The sequence below is a fragment of the Stegostoma tigrinum genome, chromosome 28, assembly GCF_030684315.1.
Source record: "Stegostoma tigrinum isolate sSteTig4 chromosome 28, sSteTig4.hap1, whole genome shotgun sequence".
Taxonomy (NCBI): domain Eukaryota; kingdom Metazoa; phylum Chordata; class Chondrichthyes; order Orectolobiformes; family Stegostomatidae; genus Stegostoma; species Stegostoma tigrinum.
In genome coordinates, this window is record NC_081381.1 from 23999674 (window position 1) to 24014789 (window position 15116).

Genomic DNA, 15116 nt, shown 5'->3' on the forward strand with positions numbered 1-15116 from the left:
CCTCCCCGGACTGACCTATCCCCTCCCCACCTCCCCACCTATACTCTCCTCTCCACCTATCTTCTCCTCTGTCCATCTTCGGTCCACCTCCCCCTCTCTCCCTATTTATTTCAGAACCCTCTCCCCATCTCCCTTTTCTGATGAAGGGTCTAGGCCCGAAACATCAGCTTTTGTGCTCCTAAGATGCTGCTTGCCCTGCTGTGTTCATCCAGCTCCACACTTTGTTATCTCGGATTCTCCAGCATCTGCAGTTCCCGTTATCTCTACTCCATTCTGATGTTGGCTTCACACAAGCAGCACCCTTAGCTTTCCAGCTAATTCTAACAGTAGGTATTCTTTTAACAATGTGGTAATTTATTTATGAGTACAAATCAATCCCTCTGGTCCAGGTAGGGAAAAGAGAAGAATTAAACTGGTGAGGCCCATTCCGTAAACCAGTCATTTGTTGTTAGTGATTTGAAAAGTTGGAAACTTCATATTTGTTCATATTTTCTTTTATTTCCTCTTTTAACCTAAGCATCCCCCCTCCTTATTTCTCCTTAATTTGCTGATTAACCCTCATTCACGTCCCTTTTCTATCATTCCTCTGTTTCATTCTTGATCCCTAAACCCATCTAAAACTGTTTCCAGCTCCACACTACCAACAAGATACAATATAAAATCTTAACCTGCTGAAGAATGCTGGAAACATCTTGACTCATGGCAAGCCAGATGCCATGCCCTGCTCTAGGAAGATTTGGCCTATTGCACCCTGATGTGCTGCATTGAACTGTACACTAAGCTGCACTGCATTGCATTTTGCTATCTTCTGTTGGACTGTTCAATGCAATAGTGGATTGTGCTGTGCTGTTTTGGCCGGTGCCCAGTTGTGTTGGGCTGTTCTATGCTATGCAGTGTTGAACTGTCCTGTGGTGTGTTACCTTGTGCTGTGGTGTGTTTTACTGTGCTGTGTTTGACTCTGCTGTGCTGTGCTGTGTTAGACAGTGCTGTGATGTGTTTGACTGTGCTGTGCTATGTTTGACTATATTGTGCAATGCTTAATATTATGTGTTGCCTTTCAATACCAAAGCAGCTCCTATTGTCAGTCTGAAGTCTATTTGTCCTCATCACCTAAGTGTTTCCACTTATAAGTTTAATTGATTGCATGAATTGGCTTACTGAGTTTATTCCACACTGAGGAGAAAGACTACACCAGTTCAGTGGCATTTAGAAATTGAAAGAGATGAAGTTATTATTTTATGAATGACCGACAACAGAGCACGTATCTTTTAAAAAAATACAAAATTGCTTTAGTTTTAATATATGTGACTGTTATCCACGAAAAACCATTTCCATTTATAGCTTTTCTGAGGTCTCATTGGAGTAAATCTGCTCGAGAATTGCTTGTCATGCTGTACGGGAAGGTTGACAATGTCTTGAACATTTCAGACAATGTTAAAATATCCATTGGCTTTCTCGGTCAACGTGATACTAAATTTAAAAGGATAATTTAGCGATCAGCATTCACATACACTACCCAGGGTCTAATTCGATGAATTGTTCCCAATAAAGTTGGAAGTGGAGCTAAAGGAACTGGGAATGGGTTGAATATTGTAGTCATGATACTTTGCTACTGGTGACTCCTGGTGGATGTGTACGTGAACAACTGGTGTGGGTTGCCAGGTCCAGCTTTGGTGTTTCTCATGAAATGGCCATTGACATTTGCTAATATGTGAGGACAGCCTTTTGCATGAGAAGGCCACAGTGCAGCCAGACATCCAATGGGAATGAGACCATTGTGAAGATGTCCAGGAGAAACTATTTTGGGAACAATTGCTGAAAGCCCATGTCCCAAAAGTGTCACAAGAAAACAATCTGACTTTGTAACCTTTGAAGCCTTCCATGCATTGACCTGATCACCACACACAGTGACTGTATGTTAGAGAGTAGTGAAGGTGAATTGACATTTTTTGACTGCTTTCTTCTCCTCTCCTTGCAGGTGTCCAGCCGTTCTCACATCCAGTTCCAAGCATTCCCATGCACACTCTTGAAACTATTACTGAAGAATCTATGCATTTGGAGGATAGAACTTGCACTGACTCCCAGCAGACATCCTCATCTATTGTGAGCAGTTCTGGAGAAGGAACCACCAACTCAGAAGAACACTTAGTTCCAGAAAGCAGCCCACCACCACCAAAATCGATAAAGATCTCTACCAATAATAACCGAGCAATAAAGGCTCCAGAGGCATGCTATAGTGAGGAACAGTTGGAAAATGGAGCTGTTTGTCTGGGCAAGCATCTCCTCAGAGGAGGTAACGTTTGTCTTGTATCAAATCTCCATGAAGCTTCTCAGGATGATGATGAAGCTTCCCAGTTTTCTGATGACAATACACGTTTGTGCACTTCCATTGATCACTCCAAAACCACAATGAGCTCTTCTCAAAGCCCAAAAGAATCCTCACTGGCACCAGATGGCCAATGCAAGGAGAAAGCTGAAATCCTCAGTGACCATCTGGCTCAATTTGATGTTTTACCCATGGGATCCTCAGCCAGTAATTCTGTTCAGAAAGAGTCTGGTGAGACATCAGACAGCAAAGAATCAGCTGAGTCTCAGAACTGCCCTACATTTGATTTAATCTCCAGTTCTCCACCACAAGGTGCTCAAAATGGGTGTGACAAACATTCCCCTGGTTGTCTTGTTAGGACAAACATTCACCCTGATATCGTACGGAGCATTAGTTGCGATGGACGTCTCATTCAAAGTCAACAGTCATTGTTGGTGACTCCTGTCCAAATGTGCACCTCTCCTGTGCCTGCGATGTCATCAGATGTGACCATTAATGATAGAATCTGGTGTAAATTGGATTCTAGGAACCACAGGGATAGTATGTCCTCGTCATCCAGCATGTCATCAAATGACACTGTCATTGACTTGTCACTACCCAATTTGGCCCGGAAGAGCTTGTCTGATCTGAGCAGCAGGCAGAGCGAAACTTTGGAAGGGCTTGTGATGGATAAGCCGATAAGGCCTCGATCGGCCACAACTGGTCATGAAATGCTCACCAAAGTTAGCAAAAGTAAGTCTAATCCCAATTTAAGATCTCATGGTGACCAGCAACAAGTTGATGACATTCAACCAAAGCCTTTGGGTAAGTCATTGCCAATTCCCGGCCAGTCAAACTCAAGGCGACACACCTGGAATAGGCTATATATGGAAAGCCTCAAACAGTCTTCCCCAACTGTCAAATCCATAACACAAAGCAGAAAGGTAGCAGACAGTCCAAGTAAGTCAAAGAGCCTAGGGGACCTGACTTCCGATGATATTGTTCCCAGCTTTGACAGCAAGTACAAGAGCATTAGTCGGACCTTTATCACAAAGCCCATGCGTGAGCAGCGCAGAGCAGCTGGCATAAAGAGATTCACCCAGGACAATTTGACGGAGCAGCTGAAGAGGATCACGAGCTTTGAACGGGAAAATGATATCACTTCTCCCACCACTGGCCAACCTCCAGAGACTGAGGACTGTAGCCCAGTTGTCCTGCGCAGATCCTCATCGAGGAGCCAGAGCCGGGTGCGGTATATTGCAAACCGGGCAAAGCAGGCACAGGAACGGCTACGGCTGCAGAATCTGGGGCAGAGCAACCCGTCCAGCATGCTGGAAGAGAGGGGTAACCCAGAGGGGGCCTGCTGTGACGCCAAGAGCATTTGCACAGATGTAGCTCTGCCCTTTCAAATCCCAGATGAAGTCAAGGTCCCAAAAACTGCTAACAACGAGACTGAGGTCTTCTTCATGCTAAAACTTTAAGAGCTGTTGCAAAGGGAGCTTACTGAGGTCAAATAAATCAAGAATGATCACGTGATGTTTTCACTGCAAGAGCAGTACTGAGAAGCAACATCCTTGGGAATGGGTCCAACTTTCGAAAAGCTTCAGTTTGTGCGTTATTTTTATGTTGCACTTCTGGTGTGCCATATTTTTGCACAAACAGTGTAGTTTGCTCTGGTGTAACTTTTACAATGCAAGTGCAAACAGATGCAGAAGAAAGCACTAAGAATTGCGCAAAGGGAAAGGAGAGTGAGACCTAGTGAAAGACAGAAAATAAATTCAGCTCTTAAGAGCTTGTGAACAACTATGTCTTCCTCCCATCAGTGGGGATGTGAAATATGTGGCAGTGGCGTTTATTATCTAATGCTACTCATTTTGAGTCAGAAATCAGGCAAATGTGTCTTCAGTTCCGAGGCGTTGCTGTTGTATCTTAGCCCCCATCTGGATACATACTTACAACATGACACAACTGTCTGAATTATTTTTTAAAACTATGTATGCTCTTGTGTAAAAATAAAATTGCACGATAATGTTTTTATTTAAAATACAATATCATTAGATTGTTTTAAAATGAATATCACCAAAAAAAACAGAAAAGTATGCTGTGTATTTAAGAAATGTGCAGCAATGTGTATGAATTATACTTTCCAAACAAAAGCTATGTCCAATTTTTCTTTAAAGTGTTGCATGTTTTTTAATTGTGATTTTAATACACAACCAAATATGGCTTAAAAAGTGTATACTTATATTCCATGACCAACTCCATACATAAAGTGTAACCATAGCAATTGTTCCAGATATGATGATTATTGTATCAACTCTTTTAGCGGGCAGCTATAATGAGAAAAATGCTTTCAGGAGGTACAACTCTCTGATTCGTGTTAGGTAGTTTGAAGCCAGCTGGAGTCTTAATGTAGAAAGGCTCCTTCCACCTATCCAGAGAAAGTTGTCCAGGAATCTAACCCTAGCCTGTGGTAGGTTAGCTGATGCCCAAGTGGGGTCCAAATTGGAGCGAGGAAATTGGTCTTTTGAACTCCAGACAGGAGAAACATCTCACTGCAGTGTGTTTGTAAGTGCCTAGGTGTGGACAGTTGGGAAGAAAGTACCAGATTTTCACTAGCCTTTGCCCATGGTTTCCCACCATGAAATGTCAATGGCTTAGCATTAAGTTCGATGTTACGCTCCCTTGTTCTGAGCTCACCCGACCCATGGTAAATTGTTTCTCTCCGTCCAGCCATTTTAATCCTTGAAGCATTTCAAACACCTTGGTCAGATCTCCCTTCACTGGTCACAAACCTAACTAAGCTGCAAACTACTGTGTAAGCACATACAAACAGATGATTGGGTGTCGGACCAAAAAGAAATACAGGCCCATGAAGGAATCAGTGAAACCAAGTTCCTCTAATCTTCTGCAATCACTGTCATAGCTTGAACATAACTGAGGAAGTGGAATGTGAAGTGGAATATACTCAGTTACCTGAGGCCGCCATCATTATTGCCAGTTTCTAAGTTGCCTGTAAAGTGTCAAACATGCAATAGCTCCTTAGGAAGTGAATAACTTGTCAGGGGTGGGAACTCTATAGAATGGGAATTCTCTTGTACTCCCGGTTCAGAATGAGGCCCAGTGCACTCTGTGCAAGCTGAAGCCTCTGATAAGTTGCACATTATGAGGACAGTGGTGTTGTTGGCTAAGCAAAGCAATCAATTAATGTAAAACAGAACTCAACCTTCATGTGACAAAAACACCTGACAGAGAACATTATCATTCTGAGAATCAAAGAATCGTTTAGTATAGAAGGAGGCCATTGATTGATTCATTGTATCTTCACCAGCTTTCAAATAAGCAATCCACCTATTGCTGTTCTTGCACTTTCTTCTTGTACCATTGCATGTTCTTTCTTTATAGATGACAATCTAATTCCCTCATGAACACTTGACTTGAGCCTGTTTCTGACATACTGTTAGTTAGTGCATTCCAGACTGCAACACTCACTGCATGAAAAAAGTTTGTCTCATGTCGTTTTGCTTCTTTCATTAACCTGTGCTCTCTGTTTCTTGATCCTTTCACAAATGGGAACAGCTTCTCACTATCTGTCCAGGCTGTTCATGATTTGGAATACATTTATCACATCTCCTCTCAGTATTTTTTTCTCCAAGAGCAGCCTGAACTTCTCCAGTTTACCTTCATAACTGAAATTCCTCACTGTAGGACCATTGTTGTAAATCTTCTGTGCACTCTCTCCAGTGTCTTCTTGCTTCCTAAAGTATGATGCAATACTCCAGCCGAGGTTGAACTAATGCCTTCTACAAGTTCAGCAAAACTTGGAAAAGCAGAAAACTGTAGATTCTGGAAATCCAAAACAAAAAACAGAAAATTCTGGAAAAGCTCAGCAGGCCAGAAAATGTCCATGTTGACAGAGCAATAGTCAATCTTTCAGGCCTTACAAGTTCCATTTTAGCTTCAACATAACCTGCATGCTCTTAAATTCTAACCTTATCTGTCTTTCTGTATTGCTGATGCAACTTCAATCTCTCAAGCATGGCTACGCATGAAAAGTTGGGATCCCAATGCTCTACTCCTTCTGTCAGTGCAGCTACAACATTTGAACAGCTTATTCCTCACTTACCTATTTAACGCAAAAGTCAAGGTGGCAACAACAGTTACAAATGTTTATGTGGCACCTTGATTATACACACATCCCAAGCCACTTCAGACAGAGTGTTACCAGAAAGCATTTGGCATTGAGCCACTGAAGGAGATATAACTATTTTCTTTAAAGGAGCATCTTAAAGGAAGTCTAAGAAGGGACTTTCAAAGCTGCGAATCTAAGAGCCTGAAGTCATGTGCACCAGTGATGAAGTGATAAAAATTGGGTTTGCTCAAGATAGCCAGCAATGAAGAAAAACAGACCTCAAAGGGTTATTAAGCTGAAGAATGTGACGATAAAGAGGAGGAAAGCTGAAGCACAACCAGAAGAGGAGAAATGTTATATAAGATAGCCAGATGTAATGGCAGTTACATGAACTGCAGAGTACAATTCTCTCCATCTTTTCCAGACTGATGTTTAAGCTCCACAGAGCTACCTCCCATCTTGCTTTATCTCTCTCTAATTCTAAATCCTTCTATTCGTTCACTTCCCCTTGAAAATATCTGTAATGTTTGTCTTACACTCCCTGTGGTGGCTAACCCCACAGTTTAATTTCCTGTGTACAGAGTGTCTTCCAAATTCTTTATTGGATTTGGCCTTATATTTGTCACCTCCAGATGTAGTAGTCCCACAAGCAGAATCATTTTCCATAAATCCCTATAAACTGTGTCTGTTGGAGCCCATCATAATCTATCAGGTCTCTCCTCACACTCTCTGCCCCACCAGCCTCTTCTCTGTAGAAAACAGCAATAGCTTGGTCAATCTTCCCTGCTAATGATAGCTGCTCAATTCTGGTATCCTTCTCAGTGTCAATGCTGTTGCTCAGTTGGGCAGGAGAGAATTAGACTTCATACCAATTGTTGACATCATCTCACTGCCCAAAGATCTCTCAGGTACCAGAGGAACTATGAAGACTCTACACTGCACACTACACTGGCGGCAAACCTCTGAATTTTAGGGAAAGGTGAACTTCACAGTTCAATGAGGGTTGGTTTAATTTGGTTTGGAGTGAACAAGCCAAACTGTAGGCATTAGAAAATTAAATGATTCACTCATTCATAATTGTCTTAATGCACTTAATTCCAAGAACTTTTCCATCCTTGATTTTGTACATTTTATTTTACTACGTTGTAACTTACAGATTGATCACTGGTTGCACTAACCCTTGCATGATGTATTGTTTCAACCAGAGATGTTCTAGATATTGTTAATATTTAAAATGCAGAAGAGCCAAATTTTAGGACTGAAATGCATACTGGGAGCATTTTTGATTTTAGTTGTTTTATTTTAAATGTCTGATCAAAAGTAATAATTAAATGTTTCAGGTTATGAATTGAGAATGTCTTGTTTCCAGATATCTTGGATGTAATATTTCAATTGACACACAGTATCTTCCGTGTACATTACTGAGAGTCATGAATGTGATATGTCCACATGGCAAAAAAAGTACAGAATACAGATATGTATCTTCCTACCACTTTGATAATTCTGCAGCAGCTATCTGCGATTTTAAACACTATTTGTAATTAAACTACTGTACCAATCAAATAAAATGCAACAGAGTTTGCGGTACTTGTTCTTATTCAGCTGCCCTGAACCTCTTACAGTTTGAATGGCACTTGTGCTGCTGAGGCCAGTTGACTGAGTGACTGTAGTCTGTTTCTAATGAGTTCTGTTGTGCTGCAGTGTAACACTGTGCTGCAGTAATACTGTAAATCTCTGCTCCAGTAATATTGCAAGCCTTACTCCAACCACAGCCACAAATTGTATCGCCATAAAGCCTTTTCCATTGTAAAACATCCTTGACACTTCACAGGGCAGTTATCAAATGTGATTTAGTGCTGAATGGCATAAAGAAATATGAGGACAGATGATAAAAAGCCTGATCATTGAGCTAGGTTTTAAACAATATTAAAAAGTAGAGTGAGGTTGAGAAGCAGAATTCAAAAGAATGGTACCGTGAGAGTTGAAGGCAGAGGTAGTGGTGAGGGTGGCAGATGGGATTGGAGGAGGGGACTTGAATATGGAAGAATTTGCAAAAGTGGAATTACACATCATAAAATTGAGTAATATTGTATTGGTGGAATCGCTACAGTGTAGAAAGTAATCCATTGAGTCTGCACTGCCCCTCTGAGGATCATCACACCCAGACCCAGATCCCCACCCTATTCTGTGACTCTACATTTCCCACATCTCATCCCATCTAACCTACACACTTCAGGGAAATTTGTAGCATGGACAATCCACCTATCGTGCACATCTTTGGACTGTGGGAGGAAACCAGAGCACCCAGAGGAAACCCACGCAGACACGGGGAGAATGTGTAAACTGCACACAAACAGTCGCCTGAGGCTGGGATTGAACTCGGGTCCCTGGCGCTGTGACGTAACAGCATGTTACAGTCATATCATACACAACCACTGTGACGCTGTACAATTGCAAAAATACTAACAGCCTGTCTGACTGTACGGAATAGTAGTTTCAGGATTCCTGTAGATGTTCTGAAAAGCCATCATCAACTCAAAATGTTAACTCTTTCTTTCTCCAATGGTGCTGCCAGAGCTGCTGAGTATTTGTGGCATTTCCTGTCTCTGTGTTGGTTTCCTCGGGTTTGAAATTTTTAAGTACCTATCTGTACTGGTAGTTCTGTAACTAGAACATCACACCATGGTAGCCAGCAACTTTGGTATGCTCGTTGCATTTCACCCTATCGCTTAGTATTTCTGGGGTTGTGCAGTGCAGTGATAAAAGTGCCAAAAACGAATGGACATAAAGGAGAGAATAAGTAAACAAAAATTTAGGACAGAGGCCTGGAGAACCTTGTTTTTGTGAAAGATTGTAAGTATATAGATTGAATGACCAGAGTTAATAACCAAAACAGACAGCATATCAGTATTGAAGATTGGGTTTGTGGGTGGTTGTTGGGAAAGACAAGCAATCTAAACACTCCCTGCCTATCTCCATTCAAATTTTTGAGTTTATTTGTCCCCTGATTCTGAATTCTTTAAAAATCAGATTGCTTTGTTTCCACTGTACAATGATTGCTAATTTGGGGTGCCTCATTACTGATCTCTTCCTTGACAATTGAACACACAGGAGATCGAGCCACTGGTCCTGCCAGAAATAGCCAGAGGGGAAGAAAAATAAAATGCCATAAGAAGTCAACATAATGTCTGGTAAAATAAACAGTGAAATCCTAAGGAGAAAGGACCCACGAGCATTCTCAATGACCTAAATCCCACAATGGAAGCACAGGCCTCAAAAAGTAGTTGCCATGGAAACCATCAGCAATGGACCTTGAGCATCCCAACAGCAATCACACAAAACTCTATTCAATTGTGTGTCCCTCTGTCAACAGGAAGAAAATCATCTTACCACTGCCAACAAAAAGCTTCATTCATTACACTTTCTAGAACATTCCTTCTGAATAGAACTCGCCAATTTTTTTTTTAAAACACCATTCGTACTTTAACAGCTGCTCCTGCGATGGGTTCAGTTTTGATTGCAACCCTAGGAATTCCATTCATTTCATCTTCAGAATATGTAATTTTTTTTCCTTATTCAGAATTTTCAGTCTGGAAAACGTTGAAAAATTGGAAGGCTGAGTTTAGTTAAACACATTCAGGCTGACAGCAATGATAACAAAAATAATAGTTCTTTAAATTGATTGTATTTTTGGTACTGTTTGAAAACATTTTGTACCAACTTTCTTCTAAAAAGATGTGTGTACAGGCTCACCAAAATTTGACTAGTTCCACAATGGCATGGTTGACTCTTTAATAGTGCATCAAATCCTTGTAGCAAGACAATCAAGAGTGTTGAAGTTGCCACCATAGGCTCAACAGGAAGGTCCACTGACAAGTACTCAGAGCAACTCACAACAGACAATGAATGCTTGCTTTACTAATGATGCCCACATCCCAAGAATTAAATATATTCTTTAAAACTGCAATGTCTCTTGTTACTGTTAATTCGATTCAGTGCCCCCAAGTCACCTGAATTTGCTGACTCTTTCCCTGGCACCTTCCACATTTTTCATTGCCAGCCCTCCCAAGTGCTCCCTCTTCAGATGTGCAGCCTATTTGTCTGGGGAAAGTATCATAATGAACCAGATCCAGTCTTAGCCTAACAGCCACATTTCACCATTGTCACTGGACAGTGAGCAAGTGTCAGATTGCCAATGTTCCCATCAGCAACCCCTACCTGCCAAAGCAAAAATGCTGAGCGTTACTATTGTTGCCCCATCACAGAATACATAGAATTACATCTACTTTATAGCACAGAATCAGGTCTTTTGGTCCAATTATTCAGTATTGGTCTTTATGTTCCATACAAGCTTCTCTCCACCTTTTTACATTTACCTTATTCCTTTCTGTCTTGTGTCAACCCTATTTCCCCTTAAATAGTTACATGATCTCTGCCTCAACCACTAACTGAGGGAATAATTTCTGCATTTTCACTGCTCCTTGAGTAAAAAAACATCTTCCTCATTGCATACATTAGTGATGAGCTTATATTCAGGTCCACGTGAGTAGAAGCAACTCCTGTTCACCAGTGCTATCAAACTATTTCATAATTTTCAACACGACTATCCAGCCAACTTTAAGCTTTCCCTTTTCTAGACAAAACAGCCCCAGCCTGGTATCACCTTTCAAATTTTGTTTGCACTTTCTCCAGTGCCTTTTTATCATTTACGGAATACTGCAGTCACAGCTACACACGATACTCCAAACTGCAGGAATTTCAGCTTCACCAAAATCACGTCATCGCACACCACAAATGGCATCTGTCGTCTAGCTCTCTTTGGCTCTGCTTGACACTGGATAGTATATGTTCTTTACTGGCATTGGAAAACATTGATACAATTACATATTGGTTTAGGATGACCTCAGCTAAACGTTTCTTATGGGATTTTAGTAAGCATTTCCGAGTTGGGGTGGCATGGTTGCACAGAAGTTAGCACTGCTGCCTCACTGTCCCGGGGACATGGGTTTGATCCCAGCCTCAAGTGATTGTCTCTGTGGAGTTTGCACATTCCCTCCATGTAGGGTGGCACAGTGGCTCAGTGATTGGCACTGTTGCCTCACAACACCAGGAACCAGGGTTTGATTCCAGCCTCAGGCAACTGTCTGTGCGGCGTTTGCACATTCTCCCCGTGTCTGTGTGAGTTTCCTTCAGGTGCTCCGGTTTCCTCCCACAGTCCAAAGATGTGCAGGATAGGTGGATTGGCCATGCTAACTTGTCCATAGTGTTCAGGGATGTGTAGATTAGATGGGCTATAGGGGGATGGGTCTGGGTGAGATGTTTCAAGGGTCAGTATGGACTTGGGCTGAAGAGCTTGCTTCCACACTGTAGGGATTCTATGTCTGTGAATGGCGTCTTTCTACACTGGAGGGATTCCATGCTCTGTTTTGTTCATCTCTCTGCTCTCTTTTTCAACCTTTCCATTCCACTTTCTTTTCCACCTCCTCCAATTCTACATCGTTTTACTCCCCAATTTTCTTTCTATAACTGTTCTTGCAATTATCTGCTGAATTTTACATCTTGTCCAATCTGTGTCTTTTACCTCTCCTGAAATTTCCTGCTGACTCTTTTGCTCATCGTTCTAGCACCACCCATTCTGTCCTACTGAATGTCAAAACATCTTGTTCATCACCAACACAAAGGATCTATCAACAACTTTAATTTCTCCAATAGGTAGATGCACAATCACACCTCAGCATTCATCGTAAAAACAGCATACAATGAGGACTCCACATTCAGGAATTAAAATCCAAAGGAAACAGAGTTCTTGGATTTCTGAGGAGGAACCTTTGTGTTGTAACAAAAACATTTGAGTTCTAGCTTATCAAACATACGTTTGTCCAATCCAGGTTAATGTAAATTCTATAGGGATCCTTGCAGTGTGAGATATAAATAAGACTGAAGTGATCCGTACATGCGCTACCTCATTTTGCAGAATGAGAAATACACTGGGTTTGGAGTAGGATTCGCAAAGGAGGGGAAAATCCAGGCTGCCCACATCTTGCAAAATATACTTTAGCTATCACTACCCATACAATTGTTGGCAGGATATGGATCCTAATCTGTGATTCCAAAATGGAGATTCAAAGCAGAAATAGAGAGGACAAAAGCTTTGAATTACTGGCAGTAGTTGGTGGGACATTTCTGGACCTAGGATTGACATTTGAGGTAGCATAGTGGCTCAGTGGTTAGCACTGCTGCCTCACAGTGCCAGGGAACTGGTTTGATTCCAGTTTTGGGTGACCGTATGGAGTTTGCACATTTTCCCCAAATCTGCGTGCATTTCCTCTGGGTGCTCTGGTTTCCACCCTCAGTCTAAAGATGTTCAGGGTAGGTGGACTGGCCATGCTAAATTGTCCATAGTGTCCAGGGATGTGCCGGCTAGTGGGTTAACCATGGGAAATGCAGGGTTGGGATAGGTCTGTGTAGGATGCTATTTGGAGGGTTGGTGTGGACTTAGTGGGCTGAATGGCCTGCTTCTGTGGATTCTATGATTTCTTATGTACGCCTTGAGATGTGGCCAGCCATGGGAAGTCAGTGTTTGTTGCTCATTATTAACTGTCCTGAGGGCAACATCAGCCATATTGTCAGAGTTTCCATAAGTAAGAATTGAAGACTTCAGTTACCTGGAGAGACCATCTTTGATGGGCTCAAGGGCCTTATTCTGTGCTGTAGACTTTGATGACGCTATGACAATGGAAAATGGGGATAACCACCTTACAGCACAGAACGTTAAGAAGAGAATTAATGGAGGTGTTCAGTATCATGAAATTGTTTTCATATTATAATAAGGAGAAACTATTTCCAAAGTGGAGGGGTTGGTTAGCAGAAGAACCAGGGGCAACATGAGGAAACAAAAATAAATCATGCAATGCGTTGCCGTGATTTGGAATGCACCACCCAAAAGGCTTGGGGAAGCAAAATCTTTCCTAACAGTAATGGCTAAATACTTAGAGTGGAAGAAAACTTTGCAGAGCTTTTGGGAACATACTACTGAAGTTGTTTACTTGTATTACTGTTTCAATTAAGTAGGACGGGCAGAATTGGCCAAATGGCTGTGGCCTCTGTCAGTCTGATTCTATTCCTTCTGCCTTTGATACTTTCTGTAACCATTGCACCTTCTCTGCGCACATCTTGCGTTTCCAACTTATTTCAGTATTCTTAGAATCCCTATGGTGTGGAATCAGGCCATTCAGCCCAACAAGTCCACACTGCCCTCTGAAGAGCATCCCATCCAGACCCACTCCCCTATCCCTGCATTTCACCATGTCTAACCCACCTAAGCTAAACATCCCTGGACACTACGGGCAATTTAGCGTGGCCAATCCACCTAACCTGCACATCTTTGGACTGTGGGAGGAAACCGGAGCACCCGGAGGAACCCACACAGACACTGGGAGAATGTGCAAACTCCACACAGACAGTTGCCCGAGGCGGGAATCGAACCCGGGTCCCTGGCGTTGTGAGGAAACAGTGCTTAACCACTGTGCTGCCCCATGTTACCTTTGTACTAGCATCACTTTTGTCACCCATCCTGTGTCTCACAGACTTTTCCTAACCCCTTCCTCCATACTAACCTAAAAGTGTTAAATCTTCCAAAAAGCCACTAACCTGGAATCTTAACTCTGTTTCTTTCTCCATAGATACTACCTGACCCATCAAATGTTTCATCACAAAGTGTGTGAGACTGCAGTCACTGGATAATGACAACAGGTTTCCAGCCCTAAAAAAAATCAGAATTTTACAACAATCCACCAGTTTTCTTGGCAATTTTTGGTGCCAGCCCACAAAGTGATTTATTGAGTTTAGTTTTGTGACTTGAACTCTCCATTTCTGGATGGCTAGTCCAGTCCTTTAGATATCGGACTGCTGTACCAAAGAACATCTACTGCCTGACAATCACATAAGTGAAATGCAGCTGGGACTCTCAGTCCAGTTGCTGCTGAGCATCAGCCTGCCATATAACAGCACTTGTAATGTGACACACATTGGCACGCGCATTGGCAGCAGGTGTGAGTAAAAGCAATGTAAAAGATGCTGAGACAAAGTTTGAGCTTCCTGAAGTGCCAGCTCAGTTAACTGCCAGCTCATCTGGAGATCTATTCCTGCATCAAAACAATGGACATTTAACCATTCAACTGAGAAAGCAGGCTTCAGCACTTTGTCTAAAACGTCATCTTTGTCAGAGTGAAACTCCTTTCATATTTGCACTGTATGTCACTTTACATTCTATACTCAAGTGCTTGGATTTAAATAAGAAATGCACAGAAATTTGTTCACACAGACAGCGGTTCATGTGTGAAATGAACTTCCAGAGGAAGTGGTGGATTGGGTTACAGTTACAACATGTAAAAGATAATTAGCTAAATGAATAAGACATGAATAAAACATGAATAAAAAATGTTTGGAGTGGTAGGGACAAAGTGCAGGTAGGTGGGGCTAGTTTAGTTTGGGATTACGTCAGCATGGACTGGCCAGGCTGAAGGATCTGTATGATTCTATTTGAGTTCCTTTCTATTTCTATGAACTCAAAACTTCCTGGATGTAGAGATGAGAGTGGTATTCAGTGAGGAACAGTCTCACTAGTCTGTCACAGTGCAAAGCAAAATTTTCTTCACCACACTCAGTGAAGACAGCAAG

General features: G+C 42.0%; 1 protein-coding gene and 1 long non-coding RNA gene across 2 annotated transcripts in view; one reads left to right on the top strand and one right to left on the bottom strand.

Annotated features, from left to right (window-relative positions):
- plch2a (phospholipase C, eta 2a) overlaps positions 1-8005 on the top strand; it is a 144829-nt gene extending 136824 nt beyond the window's left edge. Inside the window, exon 23 of the mRNA XM_059655609.1 lies at positions 1979-8005. Coding sequence (XP_059511592.1) covers positions 1979-3786 — 1808 coding nt within the window. The 3' untranslated portion in view covers positions 3787-8005. The remainder of the gene's footprint in view (positions 1-1978) is intronic.
- Positions 1-15116, bottom strand: part of LOC132211094 (uncharacterized) — a 130071-nt gene that overhangs the window by 106027 nt on the left and 8928 nt on the right. The window lies entirely within an intron of this gene.